The 13,581-nt window shown below is 47.2% G+C and overlaps 1 protein-coding gene across 1 annotated transcript in view; it reads left to right on the top strand.

Annotated features, from left to right (window-relative positions):
- Nucleotides 1-215: 215 nt before the first annotated feature.
- ABCC4 (ATP binding cassette subfamily C member 4 (PEL blood group)) overlaps nt 216-13,581 on the top strand; it is a 311,731-nt gene continuing 298,365 nt past the window's right edge. The window contains exon 1 of the mRNA XM_073664144.1: nt 216-404. Within this exon, the coding sequence (XP_073520245.1) occupies nt 331-404 (74 nt within the window). The 5' untranslated portion in view covers nt 216-330. The remainder of the gene's footprint in view (nt 405-13,581) is intronic.

Below are 13,581 nucleotides of genomic sequence, written 5' to 3'. Positions count from 1 at the left end.
CCCCAGACAGTAGCGTCAGCAGTAGGCTCAGGTCACAGGTGACTGCTCCCTACACGGCGTCCCTCGTAATGCCGGGACCACCACATTAGCTTTTCGTGGAGACATGAATCCTCTCCTTACATGTGACCTGCCCTCCCCCCTGATTAGTGGATGATTCCAGGTGCCGCTCACGGCCAGCTGTCCAATCACAGGGCAGGATGGCGGCCGTGGGCGGGGCCGTGTACTGCACGGAGTGAGTGAAGCAGTAGGTTGCGGCGCCCTTTGCTCACAGTCCTCTGGTGCTGAGGGGAGAGCGGTGAGGCGGGCGCCGTGTGTGGCCAGGTGCTGAGCATGGAGCTCGCACAGAAGGAGGGCAAAGCCAACCCGCTGCAGAAGGCCAACTTCTGCTCCAAGATCTTCTTCTGGTAAGAGGACCGCTGTCATCGGAGCGTAGGTCCTGGAAATAACTCGTGGGGAGTTAGCAGTGCCAGTCACGGGGCACTGCCAGGGCACGTCATTGTGCCAGCCGTGTCCGGAGGAGGCGGCGCGTGTACAGGCTACCTGCCTGCCACTGACAGCTGCTGGCTGATGGCTCCCGGCAGTGCCCGGCCGTGTGGGGACAGCATGTGTGCTGGAGGCTGAGCTGCCCGAGCTGGGGACCGTCCAGGCAGTGATACATGCAGTGGTCCAGCCAGTGATCCAGCCAGTGGTCCAGCCAGTGGTCCAGCCAGTGGTCCAGCCAGTGATCTAGCCAGTGGTCCAGCCAGTGATCCAGCCAGTGATCCAGCCAGTGGTCCAGACAGTGGTCCAGACAGTGATCCAGCCAGTGATCCAGCCAGTGGTCCAGCCAGTGGTCCAGCCAGTGGTCCAGCCAGTGGTCCAGCCAGTGGTCCCAGACAGTGATCCAGCCAGTGGTCCAGCCAGTGATACAGCCAGTAATACAGCTAGTGGTCCAGGTAGTGATACAGACAGTGGTCTAGGCAGTGGTCCAGCCAGTGGTCCAGCTGCCACAACCCTGATAGCATTGGGGAAAAAGTTTTAATAGAGTTTTACATAGAGAAATCTAAGACAAGAAAATATTAAACTTTGTGCTATACTCATCGCCCTCACCATGTGATCTCCTGCGCCACAATGTCAGCATGATCATAGTGATGATGACAGTGATGATATTCATTTTGACATCATGTGATGCTGATAACGATGACAGCGATGATGTAATGTGATGATGATGGTATGATGATAGCATGTGATGGCATTAATGATGCCATCAGGTGATCATGAGATTGATAACTTTGTTATGATGATTATTATAGCGATTAAGTGATGTGATGTTGTTAATGATAGCAATGATGTTATGTGATGATAGCGATGATGTCGTGATGATGTTAGTGAGGGCTGTCATGTGATGATAATGCGTATAGCGGTTATGTTATGTACTGATGTTACAATGATAACATTATTTATCAGGCCCTATGCACACCAGCTGGTATTCTGGTATATTCTGTATGGTAGTTTGAGAAACATGAGTTAACATATCGGTGGCTAGCTTGAAGTGATGTGAAATTACAGCTTTGGCACCAGCTTCTTTTATACAAAGTATACGGATGCTGGTGACATGGTCATGATGGCGGTGAGTAACCTCACAGCTACTTGTATTCCTTGTTACAGAAACGTTCACTGTACATATCCTGTGATTCGAATACTTGTTGTTCACAGAGAATATTCTGCAGACTGTGAGGATAGCTGCGGCCCCTCCGTAGTTGGCGATATGCAGTAACTCCATCCAAAGCCAAAAGTTTATTTGGGGTTTGATTACATTTTTACTAAACAAGGAGATTATAGATACTCAGAGATTACTTATTGCTCCAGTGCAGCCAACACCACAGCAGATACAAGCGGCCAACATCAGATTAGGTGTAAAGTGGAAGTGTTGCCACTTAAAGGGAACCTCCACCTCCAGAAATGCTGTTTATCATCAAATATAATCTGCAGGTAAATGGCGTTTAAATCATGTTTGGCAGGCTTACTGGAAGTGCGGCTACAGGAGAAAATGAAGTTATATCCTCCCAGCAGCCGCTTGCTTCCAGTTATTGGAGCAGTGCAGGGAGTGATTACTATCACCACTCACTATACAGGGAACGTGGTGCAATCCCCCCCTTCTCCGCACTATAACTGGCAGTCTGCACCTCAGAGTGCGTGTGTATGGCTGTCTGTCAGTGTGCATGGGACTGATAACAGCTCATAATATAGCGAGCATTGAGATGAACAGATAAACAGCCCCCGGCTGATGACTGGAGTGAATTCATTCATCACTTCTCCATATAGCTGCATTTTCAGTAAGCCTGACATAGGGGATTTAAATGCTATTTACCTGCAGATTACATCTCTATATGCAGATAAACAGTGTTTTTGGAGGTGATAGATTGCCTTTACATTTTTCAAGGGCTTCCAATGTTCCTTTAGTTTGCACTCTTTTTAAAGCAGGGATGTCAAACTCACATACACAGAGGGCCAAAATTCAAGTTTTTCCTTATCATCAAATATAATGATGAAACTTTTCATATGGAAACAAACTTAAAGAGGTTGTCCCATGAACAAAGTACATTTTAATTAATAGATCTTAGAATAAAATTACCGTAGTGCTTAATTACAAATGGGGCATACTGGAATAATATAATATGTTGTGTAAGAGCAGTAAAAAGCGTATGGCTCAATGGCCTAATTTAAATATGTAATAAAAGATAAAAAAAACCATTGCATTAATAAATAATACAGACAACGAAGTATGATGCCAACAAGTGCCCCCAATCACAGTATGATACCCCCACAGTGAATTCCTCCACAGTACACTCCACATGCACAGTATGATGACCCTACGGTACCCCCCAGCAAATTATGGTGACCCATCACAGTATGATGTCCCAACTGTGATCCCCACACAGACCTCCACACAGTATAATGGGCCCCACATAGTCCTCCATACAATATAATGGGCCCACATAGTGCTTTATACAGTATAATGGGCCCCACATGGTCCTCCATGCAGTATAATGGGCCCCGCATAGTCCTCCACACTGTATAATGCGCCCCGCATAGTCCTCCACACTGTATAATGCGCCCCGCATGATCCTCCACACAGTATAATGAGCCCCGCATGGTCCTCCACACAGTATAATGGGCCCCGCATGGTCCTCCACACAGTATAATGGGCCCCGCATGGTCCTCCACACAGTATAATGGGCCCCGCATGGTCCTCCACACAGTATAATGGGCCCTGCATGGTCCTCCGCACAGTATAATGGGCCCCGCATGGTCCTCCACACAGTATAATGGACCCCGCATGGTCCTCCACGCAGTATAATGGACCCTGCATGGTCCTCCACACAGTATAATGGGCCCCGCATAGTCCTCCGTACGGTATAATGGCCCCGCATAGTCCTCCGTATGGTATAATGGCCCCGCATAGTCCTCCGTACGGTATAATGGCCCCACATAGTCCCCGGCATCGAGGGCCAAATATAATCACCCTGAGGTGCCAGTTTTGGCCCACGGGCCAGAGTTTGACATGGGTGTTTTAAAGGGAAACAGATTGGTGCTGCCTGTGGTTTGGACTGCATCAATCTGTGGGATTGCGGCGAAGCGCAATTTACACTGAAATCTCCTGCGTTTCAGTGAAAACATAATTTGAAAAGCTGTCTGAGGACTATAGGGAGAGACATAACGTCATGTGTGTACATGGGACATGGGGAGAGACCATTCTCTGCTCTAGTTGATTGATGGGTCTGTCTTTATGTACATGGGAGAGACCTGTCAATCAACTGGAGCTGGGCGGGGGAACCTGGCCAAGGGGCACCACCAGACTAGTCACTTTTTCCCCGTGGTTCCTGCCTGACTTTTTATATTTTATGTTTTCTCTAAAATCTCCGTGTTTAGGATAAAAGATACCTGATTGCAATCCCACAGCCAGGCTCTGAATTGTGCCACCCATGGTTCAGGTAGGATGAATCAAGTGACAGCTTCGTAGCCTTTAACACACGGACACTGAGCCCACTCTATGGTTGCTGGATGGTTTCTGGGTGACGCCTTTCAGCTGGATGATTATCTGTCCATGCTGAACTTTAGAGACCAGGTCCCACCACAGCAGAGTATGGTGTTACTTTGTGGCACTTGTGTACTTTATAACATCTTCCTTTCTTTGCTCACTTTAAAGGAAGCACCATTTTTGGATAAAAAAGTGTTAAAATACTAACATTCTTTCCTTATCTTCACTGCCGCATTCTGGTTCCCTTCCACATTTCTCCATACCCTCCGGCCTGTTGATGTGTGGTCAGTCGGGATGATCACCTGCAGGTGACTGCATAGCGATCATGACAATTCCCCAATGTAAAGATAAGTTTATGAAAATTATGTCAAAATTTTTCTCCGTTGTACCTTGTTGGTGCTGTGCTCAAAATTTTCCCTGATGGATGTGATTGTAAAGTCTAAATGGTTCTGTATGTGTGGAGCTATTCTTCCATTCCCAAAATATGTCAAGACTGTAGGAACAGTAATTTATGGTTCCAACACCTGACTCCATTGTCTGTAAAGTATAGCTGTAGTTTTCTACTCTCTATGCCTTATTTAGCATCAGAATTTGTAAGGCAAAACCAGGAACAGAACATGAATAGAAAGATGTCAAAGAAAGATTTACTCAATTTTTTTGCTTACAAATATAGATACAATGCTGATATATAGAAGGGTGTTGTACCGTGCACTGCGGATTCTCACGATAGTAATGGCTCTGCCCCATGTGGGTCTGGAATGGCTGGGTTATGCTTGCATGGTGCTGCACCACTCATACAAGAAAGCATGATTGGTTAGGCGGTATTCACATCTATTCATTTTCAGTTTTTCTGTTCTGTCTTTTGGGGTGGGCAGTTATGGGAATACCTTTCACACATGGATCAAGCAGCAGCACCAAGTCTTCGCTCAAGGCTTGACACAATTCCTGGCTGTTACCCCTAACCACAAACCTTCCAACTAGATGGGGACAAATAAGGCATATGGTGGGAAAAAAGCAATAAGAAAGGATCCACCTGCGGTGTATGAAAGCCCATGTGGATTCCTCCTTATTGTCTGGGATTGTTCCAGTATTTACAGTCACTGGTAATGTCTGACCAGGAGTATGGTCTCCAAACTGTAGAGCACCATAGTCCATGTAAATATCTATAGCTGTGCATATGATATTTTTTACCTAGTTCAGGTAGTTCAGTACTACTGTATGTTTATGGCATTTGATGTGTAGTTAAATGATATTAGAAGGGTAACTGTAGCATTGAGTGTCTTACTGTTCGGTGGTGTTGTGTAACGGGTCTGGGAGGCGGAACCTCTGAGCTACTATACAAGGGGGCGGCCCTTGTAAGGGAGCGGGTGGCAGTCTCTGGATGAACGGACAGGGAGATACGGCAAGTGATCAGGGCAGTCTCTGGGTAAAGGGTAGGTACGACCTGTGATGGCAGAGCCTCCGGGTAGGCTAGCAGGCAGATGGTAGATGTGTGCTCCCAGGTGAGCAAGCGAGAGTCTCTGGAATAACAGGTGGTCACGGCACGTGACGGCGGAACCTCCGGGCTGGCAAGCAGGTAGGTAACGGAGAAGCGCTCCCAGGTGAGCGGGCAAGAGTCTCTGGAATAGCTGATGGTCACCGCACGTGACAACGGGACCTCCGGGCTGGCAAGCAGGCAGGTAACGGAGATGCGCTCCCAGGTGAGCGGGCAAGAGTCTCTGAGATAGCTGGTGGTCACAGCACGTGACAACGGAGCCTCCGGGCTGGCAAGCAGGCAGATAACGGAGAAGCGCTCCCAGGTGAGCGGGCAAGCTGGTCCATAGACAGACTGACCGGAGTAGTAAGGCAGACCGTCGGACCTCAGGCAAGCAGGCAGGTAGCTGATATGCGCTCCCAGGTGAGCGGGCAGGCTGGTCCTTTAGACAGACTGACAGGAGTAGTAAGGCAGACCGTCGGACCTCAGACTGGCAGACAGGTAACAAGTATTCAGGCAGGAATCAGGCAGGTAACTGGCAGGTAACTGGCAGGAAACTGGCAGGTAACTGGCAACGGGACCTGAGGGCTGAAGCACAGGTGAGACACAGGTGCAAACAACATTGCTCGGGCACCTCCATTTTGGAGGAGGTGCCTTATATATGATGAAGTCCTCCGGCCATTGGCCGGGGACTCTTTAGGGCGGCGCGCGCGGCCCCTTTAAGAGGAGGGGAGCGCGCGCGCGCCCTAAGCACAGGGGCCGGGAAGGAGCGCGCGCTGAGAGCAGAGCAGGAGGAGGACGCCGGGACGGAGCGCGCGCTGACAGCAGAGCGGGGGGAGGAAGCCGGGCACGGAGCAGAGCGGTGAGGGGAGCAGCGTCCCTGCCTAGCAGAGGGCAGGGACGCCGGCACTACATGTTGTAATCTCTGGCTACTTCCCATTCTCATTGATTTGTTCCTTCTAGTGTACACACATTTGGGGAAACAGTAACCAATTCACTTCTTGTAGACATCATGTAATCGTTCCGTGACTTGATAAATTTCTGGCAATCACCCAAAGTAATCTGAGAAAATTGCTGTGTGTACTGCTCGCTTTCAGTGTGGGTGGCTAAATAGTTACCGTTTGTAGATAGGAGGGCTCTGTGTAGTCAGACTTTCACTGGTTGCAGATCATCATGGTTCTTAAGATTTTTCATATTTAATAGATCATTACATAGAACAGCGTACTGTCCATTGGTTTCGTACAGCTGTGCTGTTTTTGTTTTAAAGACCTCAGGCTCGAACTAGAATCAAGGCGAGTTGATGGATGAACAATCTGTAGGAAGATTGATCTTGTGCAAGCCTAAATAGATCCACCAGAGTATTTCCTGCTGGTATCTTGATAGTATCTAGCCATCAGGTTGCTGGTCTTCCTCTTCGCTGTGTTCCTTCTTTTCTTCCCACTATGATGTCCTTCTCCTGTGATTGCTCTCTTCATATGATGTGTCCAAAGTAGACTAGTCGCGGCTTGATGATCCTTGCTTGGTGTGACATGTTTGACTTGATTTGTTCCAAAATTGATTTGTTTGTTCTTCTTGCCATCTATGATGTTGATAACATTCTTCTCCAGCACCACATTTCGAAGACATCGATTCTACTTCTGTCTTGTTTCTTTATCGTCCATGTTTTGCATCTGTATGTTACCACAGAAAGGACCAAACTATGTACGAGCCCTGTCTTCATCGCCAGTGTAATATTCCTTGATTTGAAGACCTTGTCCAGTGAATTCATTGTTGACTTGCCCATAGCTATTCTCTTACTGACTTTTGTTGTCGTCGCCAAATCTTGAGTGATCATTGATCCGAGTAAGCTGAAGTCCTTTACAACTTCCAGTTCATTATGGTTCATCTCAAATGTGTCCCAGTCGTACCTGGCAGTAGTCAATATTTTTGTCTTCTTTGTATTGCATAGCAGTCCCATGTTCCAGCTTTCCATCTTGATACTCCGTAATAAGGCCTTCATTTCATCTACGCTTGTTGCCATCAATATTGTGAATATCAAACAACTGATCGGCAGATCCAAACAGAAAAAGACAAATGTGAACAGGTGCGAGCTAAGAGAGCCACTCTATATAACTAACAAAGTTGCACTGAAACTCTGTAGTATGTAAACATTGAACACATGAAATCGGAACTGCACTACTGTAGAAAACATGTTAAAAAATGAATGTAGGTACTTAGCACACAAATTGGACAATTCATGTGTGCCCAAGAGCCAGCGACAAAGCGTACCCCTTTGTTGGGACCCTAAGCCTAACATGATGCCTCTCCCCGGCTAAAAGCCTACAATTATGTGGGCAGGCAGGATCAAGATCTATATATTATTTGTTTGAAAGTGCCAGTTTTTTGATATTTGCAGTACACGCCCTGTGACTCCTAAAACATTTCAGTTACATGTGCATGAGAGCAAGTCCTGCAGCGATTATTTCCACATTTGTAAAATCCTTTACACGATAACCATGTTTTGTGTTAATTTTGTGAAGAAAAGTAGGTGATACAATATTGCTTATAGTGGTTGCCCTCTTTGGTACAATGGAGCACCCATATTCCAAAACAAAGGACAAAGAAGGATCCTCATACAAAATAAGTAAAAGTTTCGAAATAGTGGATTTAATACGATTAAATTGAGGACTATATTGTATAGATAAAACAGGTTTGGTTGTGTTATCTGTATTTATACACTGCTCAAAAAAATAAAGGGAACACTCAAATAACACATCCTAGATCTGAATGAATGAAATATTCTCATTGAATACTTTGTTCTGTACAAAGTTGAATGTGCTGACAACAAAATCACACAAAAATCATCAATGGAAATCAAATTTATTAACCAATGGAGGCCTGGATTTGGAGTCACCGACAAAATTAAAGTGGAAAAACACACTACAGGCTGATCCAACTTTGATGTTATCTCCTTAAAACAAGTCAAAATGAGGCTCAGTATTGTGCGTGGCCTCCACGTGCCTGTATGACCTCCCTACAACGCCTGGGCATGCTCCTGATGAGGTTGTGGATGGTCTCCTGCGGGATCTCCTCCCAGACCTGGACTAAAGCATCTACTGGACAATCTGTGGTGCAATGTGACGTTGGTGGATGGAGCGAGACATGATGTCCCAGATGTGCTCAATCGTATTCAGGTCTGGGGAACGGGCGGGCCATTCCGTAGCTTCAATGCCTTCATCTTGCAGGAACTGCTGACACACTCCAGCCACATGAGGTCTGGCATTGTCCTGCATTAGGAGGAACCCAGGGCCAACCGCACCAGCATATGGTCTCACAAGGGGTCTAAGGATCTCATCTCTGTACCTAATGGCAGTCAGTCTACCTCTGGCGAGCACATGGAGGGCTGTGCGGCCCTCTAAAGAAATGCCACCCCACACCATTACTGACCCACTGCCAAACCGGTCATACTGAAGGATGTTGCAGGCTGCAGATCGCTCTCCACGGTGTCTCCAGACTCTGTCACGTCTGTCACATGTGCTCAGTGTGAACCTGCTTTCATCTGTGAAGAGCACAGGGCGCCAGTGGCGACTTTGCCAATCCTGGTGTTCTGTGGCAAATGCCAAGCGTCCTGCACGGTGTTGGGCTGTGAGCACAACCCCCATCTGTGGACGTCGGGCCCTCATACCACCATCACGGAGTCGGTTTCTAACCATTTGTGCAGACACATGCACATTTGTGGCCTGCTGGAGGTCATTTTGCAGGGCTCTGGCAGTGCTCCTCCTGTTCCTCCTTGCACAAAGGAGGAGGTAGCGGTCCTGCTGCTGGGTTGTTGCCCTCCTATGGCCCCCTGCACGTCTCCTGGTGTACTGGCCTGTCTCCTGGTAGCACCTCCAGCCTCTGGACACTACGATGACAGACACAGCAAACCTTCTTGCCACAGCTCGCATTGATGTGGCATCCTGGAGGAGATCCCGCAGGAGACCATCCGCAACCTCATCAGGAACATGCCCAGGCATTGTAGGGAGGTCATACAGGCACGTGGAGGCCACACATAACACTGAGCCTCATTTTGACTTGTTTTAAGGACATTACATCAAAGATGGATCAGCCTGTAGTGTGTTTTTCCACTTTAATTTTGGGGGTGACTCCAAATCCAGGCCTCCATTTGTTAATAAATTTGATTTCCATTGATGATTTTTATGTGATTATGTTGTCAGCACATTCAACTTTGTACAGAACAAAGTATTCAATGAGAATATTTCATTCATTCAGATCTAGGATGTGTTGAGTGTTCCCTTTATTTTTTTGAGCAGTGTATATTTTTTTCCCATCAAATGTTCTCTATTTTTAGTCTGGACAATATTAGATGCTCTATTTAAAGTCCAAATAGGTTTCCCCTTTTTATGAGTCTGGAGCATGATTTCCCGATTTCTCTGCTTAGACTAAACGAGCAAGTAAGATATAAGTACATAAAGTGATTTTTACAAAATATTATAGCACTGATTTTAATGCAAAAAGCATATTAGTGATACATATTGCATCACTATCAACAACCTGGGGGCAGTTTACACGCTCCAACTGGCAGGTTCCCTTTAACAGAAATAAACACTTGAAATAGATCACTCTGTAATGACTCTATATAATATAGGAGTTTCACTTTCCTTTTGTATTGAAGAACTGAAATAAATGCACTTTTTGATGATATTCTAATTTAGTGAGATGCACCTGTATAGTTACTTTAAACAGGGCTGTGGAGTGGGTAAGCCGAGCCTTCAACTCCGGCTCTTCAATTTCCCTGACTTCCGACTCCACAGCCCGGCCTCACTACTGAGCATGTACTTAAAGTGCAGCACAGATTCATCTCAAATAAAAGCCGAGATCCTTAGATCAGGAACAGAACAGACATTTATAGGACATTTCATAACTTTCCCAAATTCTTATGAAAACATTTACAGCACATCCTGCATTGTACTACTGTACCCAATTTATTATATATTTTAGGAGTCGGAGTCTGTCCATTTTATACCCACTCCAACGCCACCAAAGTGGCACCACGACTCCGATTACTTACCTGTATCCACTCAACGTATCAAGTGTTTTCACGTATGTGTCCTTTTAATTACATGATTTAAGATACTTCTTTTTTTTTTCATTCATGTATTGCATGTGTACCGGGATTACATATATGGGATAAGGGGAATTGTAATATTTCTACTGTATTATACTATTTAGTACTGGTGCAATTTAATTAAAACCAAAAACCATAAAAACCCTTATAAAATTCATCTTTATTAATCATATGTTAAAATAACTTAACATAGACTATATGTATATATATATATATAGTACAGACCAAAAGTTTGGACACACCTTCTCATTTAAAGAATTTTCTTTATTTTCATGACTATGAAAATTGTACATTCACACTGAAGGCATCAAAACTATGAATTAACACATGTGGAATTATATACTTAACAAAAAAGTGTGAAATAGCTGAAAATTTGTCTTATATTCTAGGTTCTTCAAAGTAGCCACCTTTTGCTTTGATGACTGTGACGCGCCCCCTGGGCCTGTGTTGTGCAGGGGAACACGGAACCGGGCCTGTTGTAGAATGCTGGGGGTTGTAGTCTCCGTGTGGCGGTGACCCGGTCCGTGCCCAGGGTGGTCAAACCAGTGGCAGTCTTAATGTATAGCAAATGTCCGACTACGCCACCCGTGGATTGCGGTCAGTGGGGACCGCCGCTGCGCTGCCGACCGCTGAGGCTGATGTTGTTTGCGCAGCCGCGTATGGGATAACTCCCCACGGGAAAAGTATTGCCTCAGGGCAGCTAATGTGAGAGATGATGGGAGTGATGGTGTGAGGGTCCCAGGGCTAATGGTGCTGGTGCGGCAAGGAATCACAGAGACGTGAGGTGCAGTTCAGGGTCTTTACTGATGGTACAAGGCAGACCCTCCCGGGAGTACTGGCTAGTATAAGGGGCCTGGTCAGTCTGCGAGCAAGCAGGAGTTCCCCTGGCCAGGTGGAGTTGTAGGCCTCCCCGTTTATCTACACTCTTCCTGGCTACCTTGCTGTCAGCGGTTACAAGTAGCCCACGTCCCTGAGTATACCGTGTGGTGCTCACTCGTATGGCTGGTGACTTGGGGCCTTCTGTTAGCCTCCGCTCCTGGATGGTGGCGCTGGTCCCTTCTTTGTGACTGAGCCTCCGGGCTTCTATGGCCAGAGGACCTGGAATCCCCTGCCGGCTGGTTTCTGCTGCTGGGTATATATCAGTCCCCACAGCCTCGGACTCCTGTGTCCGGTTTTAGTAACTTCAGCCAGGGCGAGCTATATCTCTGCTCACTGCCCCTGGCCTTCTGCCTCTGCTCCTACAGAGCTCCTGATGTATCTTTTCCTGTGTCTGCAGCTTCACTCTAGGCTCTGACTGCTCTGCTTGTTCTGCAGGCTCTGTCTCTGTCTTCACTCACTAATCCCGCCCCAGACCCAGTTTATAAGTGCAGATTCCTCCCCTCCCAGGTCTGGGTGGGCCGTGTTGCATGTTTAGGGCCCCTGACCAGAGAAACCTCCCACTTGCTCTCAGACATAATATCTCTATTACTGTGGCAACCAGACCCCTGGGGTGTCACATTCCCCCCTAGTAAATTTTAGTACTCCGGGACTAAACACATTTTTAAAACATAATAACAGGGTATAAACAATAATACGATAACATATTTTCAAGAAGCTTTAGTTTTTTTTTAAAGGTCACGGCGTGTCCGCAACCGGGTGTCCATATCACCCAAGGTGAAGTTTTAAGGGAAGTAGGGGACCTGTCCAAAGCAAACCCCTTGCGTTGGCCTTGGGCGTGGCTGCAAGGGTAGACTAACTACTTTGGGCCGCAAGGAGGCCACGCCAGACAGGTTTTCTCTTCCGCGGCCGTCTTCGCAAGAGGCACCAAGGTGCAACTATCTACAAAACTGTTCCGGTTATCCAGTGTCCATAACCTGTTAGTCCATAAAAATCTGCAGGGTAACTGAGAAACATAATTAATAACAGGCAACAAACATAAACCTTAAACAGTTAACAGATAAATTCACAGTGCATTAGTTTAGATTCTCCAGCGAGCGGGCATCTGACCTCTAGTGACTCTAGTGGACCTACGGAGCTCACTAACTGGTTCTGCACTACAGGGTGTAGGAGGTGTTATGGGTAAGCTGGGCAGCTGTCTGCGCACTCTTTGGCTCACTAGGGGCACGGCAGGCTCACTACTAGCAGAGGGTTGATCCTCCTGTACTGCTGGTGTGGACTCTTCTGCCTCTTGGGCCGGCTGCTCTTCCAGCTCTACCGGTTCCTCTGTAGGCACTTGCGGGGCTGGCTGGAGAAAGATGAGGACGGGTACCACGACAGCGCCGTTTACTTGTGTCCAAGACCGGGGGAAGTCTCCGAGTACGGTACTGATTATTTCTTCCCTTTCCTCTGCGGGTTGAGGGTTTTCTTGATCTTCTTCAGGGCTTTGCAGCTGCTCGGGACACTTCTTCAGGTGGTCTCTGGAGACAATGGCTGTGGTTTCTCCTCCATCCTTACTGATTACGCAGATTTTTGGGTTCTCATGGCTTGATGGCAGTACGGTGTACGGGTCCTTCTCCCACTGGTCGTCCAACTTGTGGAGCCGCCTCTTCCTCTTCAAGACCTGCTCTCCAGGTACCAGGGGAACAGCGGGAGCATACTGGTTATAAGCCTTCTCTTGCCTTTCTCTAGCTTGAGACAGACTTCGCTTGACGCTCTCCTGTACTTTCCGATACTGCTGCTGCCGTTCTGTATCCCAGTCTGCCTCTGGCGAGGTGTCCTCAGGCGTCAGGACTCCCATATCCAGGTCAATAGGCAGCTTACCAGGTCTTGCTCTCATTAGGTAAGCCTGGGTACAGTTGGTGGAACCTACAGGGATGTGGTTATACAGGTCCACCAGATCGGGCAGTTTCTCAGGCCACAGACTGCGTTCTTCCAGGGGCAACGTTTTTAGCAGATCTATCACCACCTGGTTCATCTTCTCGCAGAGTCCATTGGTTTGAGGGTGATAGGGCGTTGTTCTTATCTTCTTGCAGCCATACAGGTTGCAGAACTCCTGGAAGA

Source organism: Phyllobates terribilis, unplaced genomic scaffold (genome assembly GCF_046119375.1).
Source record: "Phyllobates terribilis strain yellow unplaced genomic scaffold, ASM4611937v1 Scaffold_2__4_contigs__length_985480577, whole genome shotgun sequence".
NCBI classification, from domain to species: Eukaryota; Metazoa; Chordata; class Amphibia; order Anura; family Dendrobatidae; genus Phyllobates; species Phyllobates terribilis.
The sequence above is the reverse complement of the archived record's forward strand: the minus strand, read 5'-3'. Positions and strand labels throughout refer to the sequence as shown.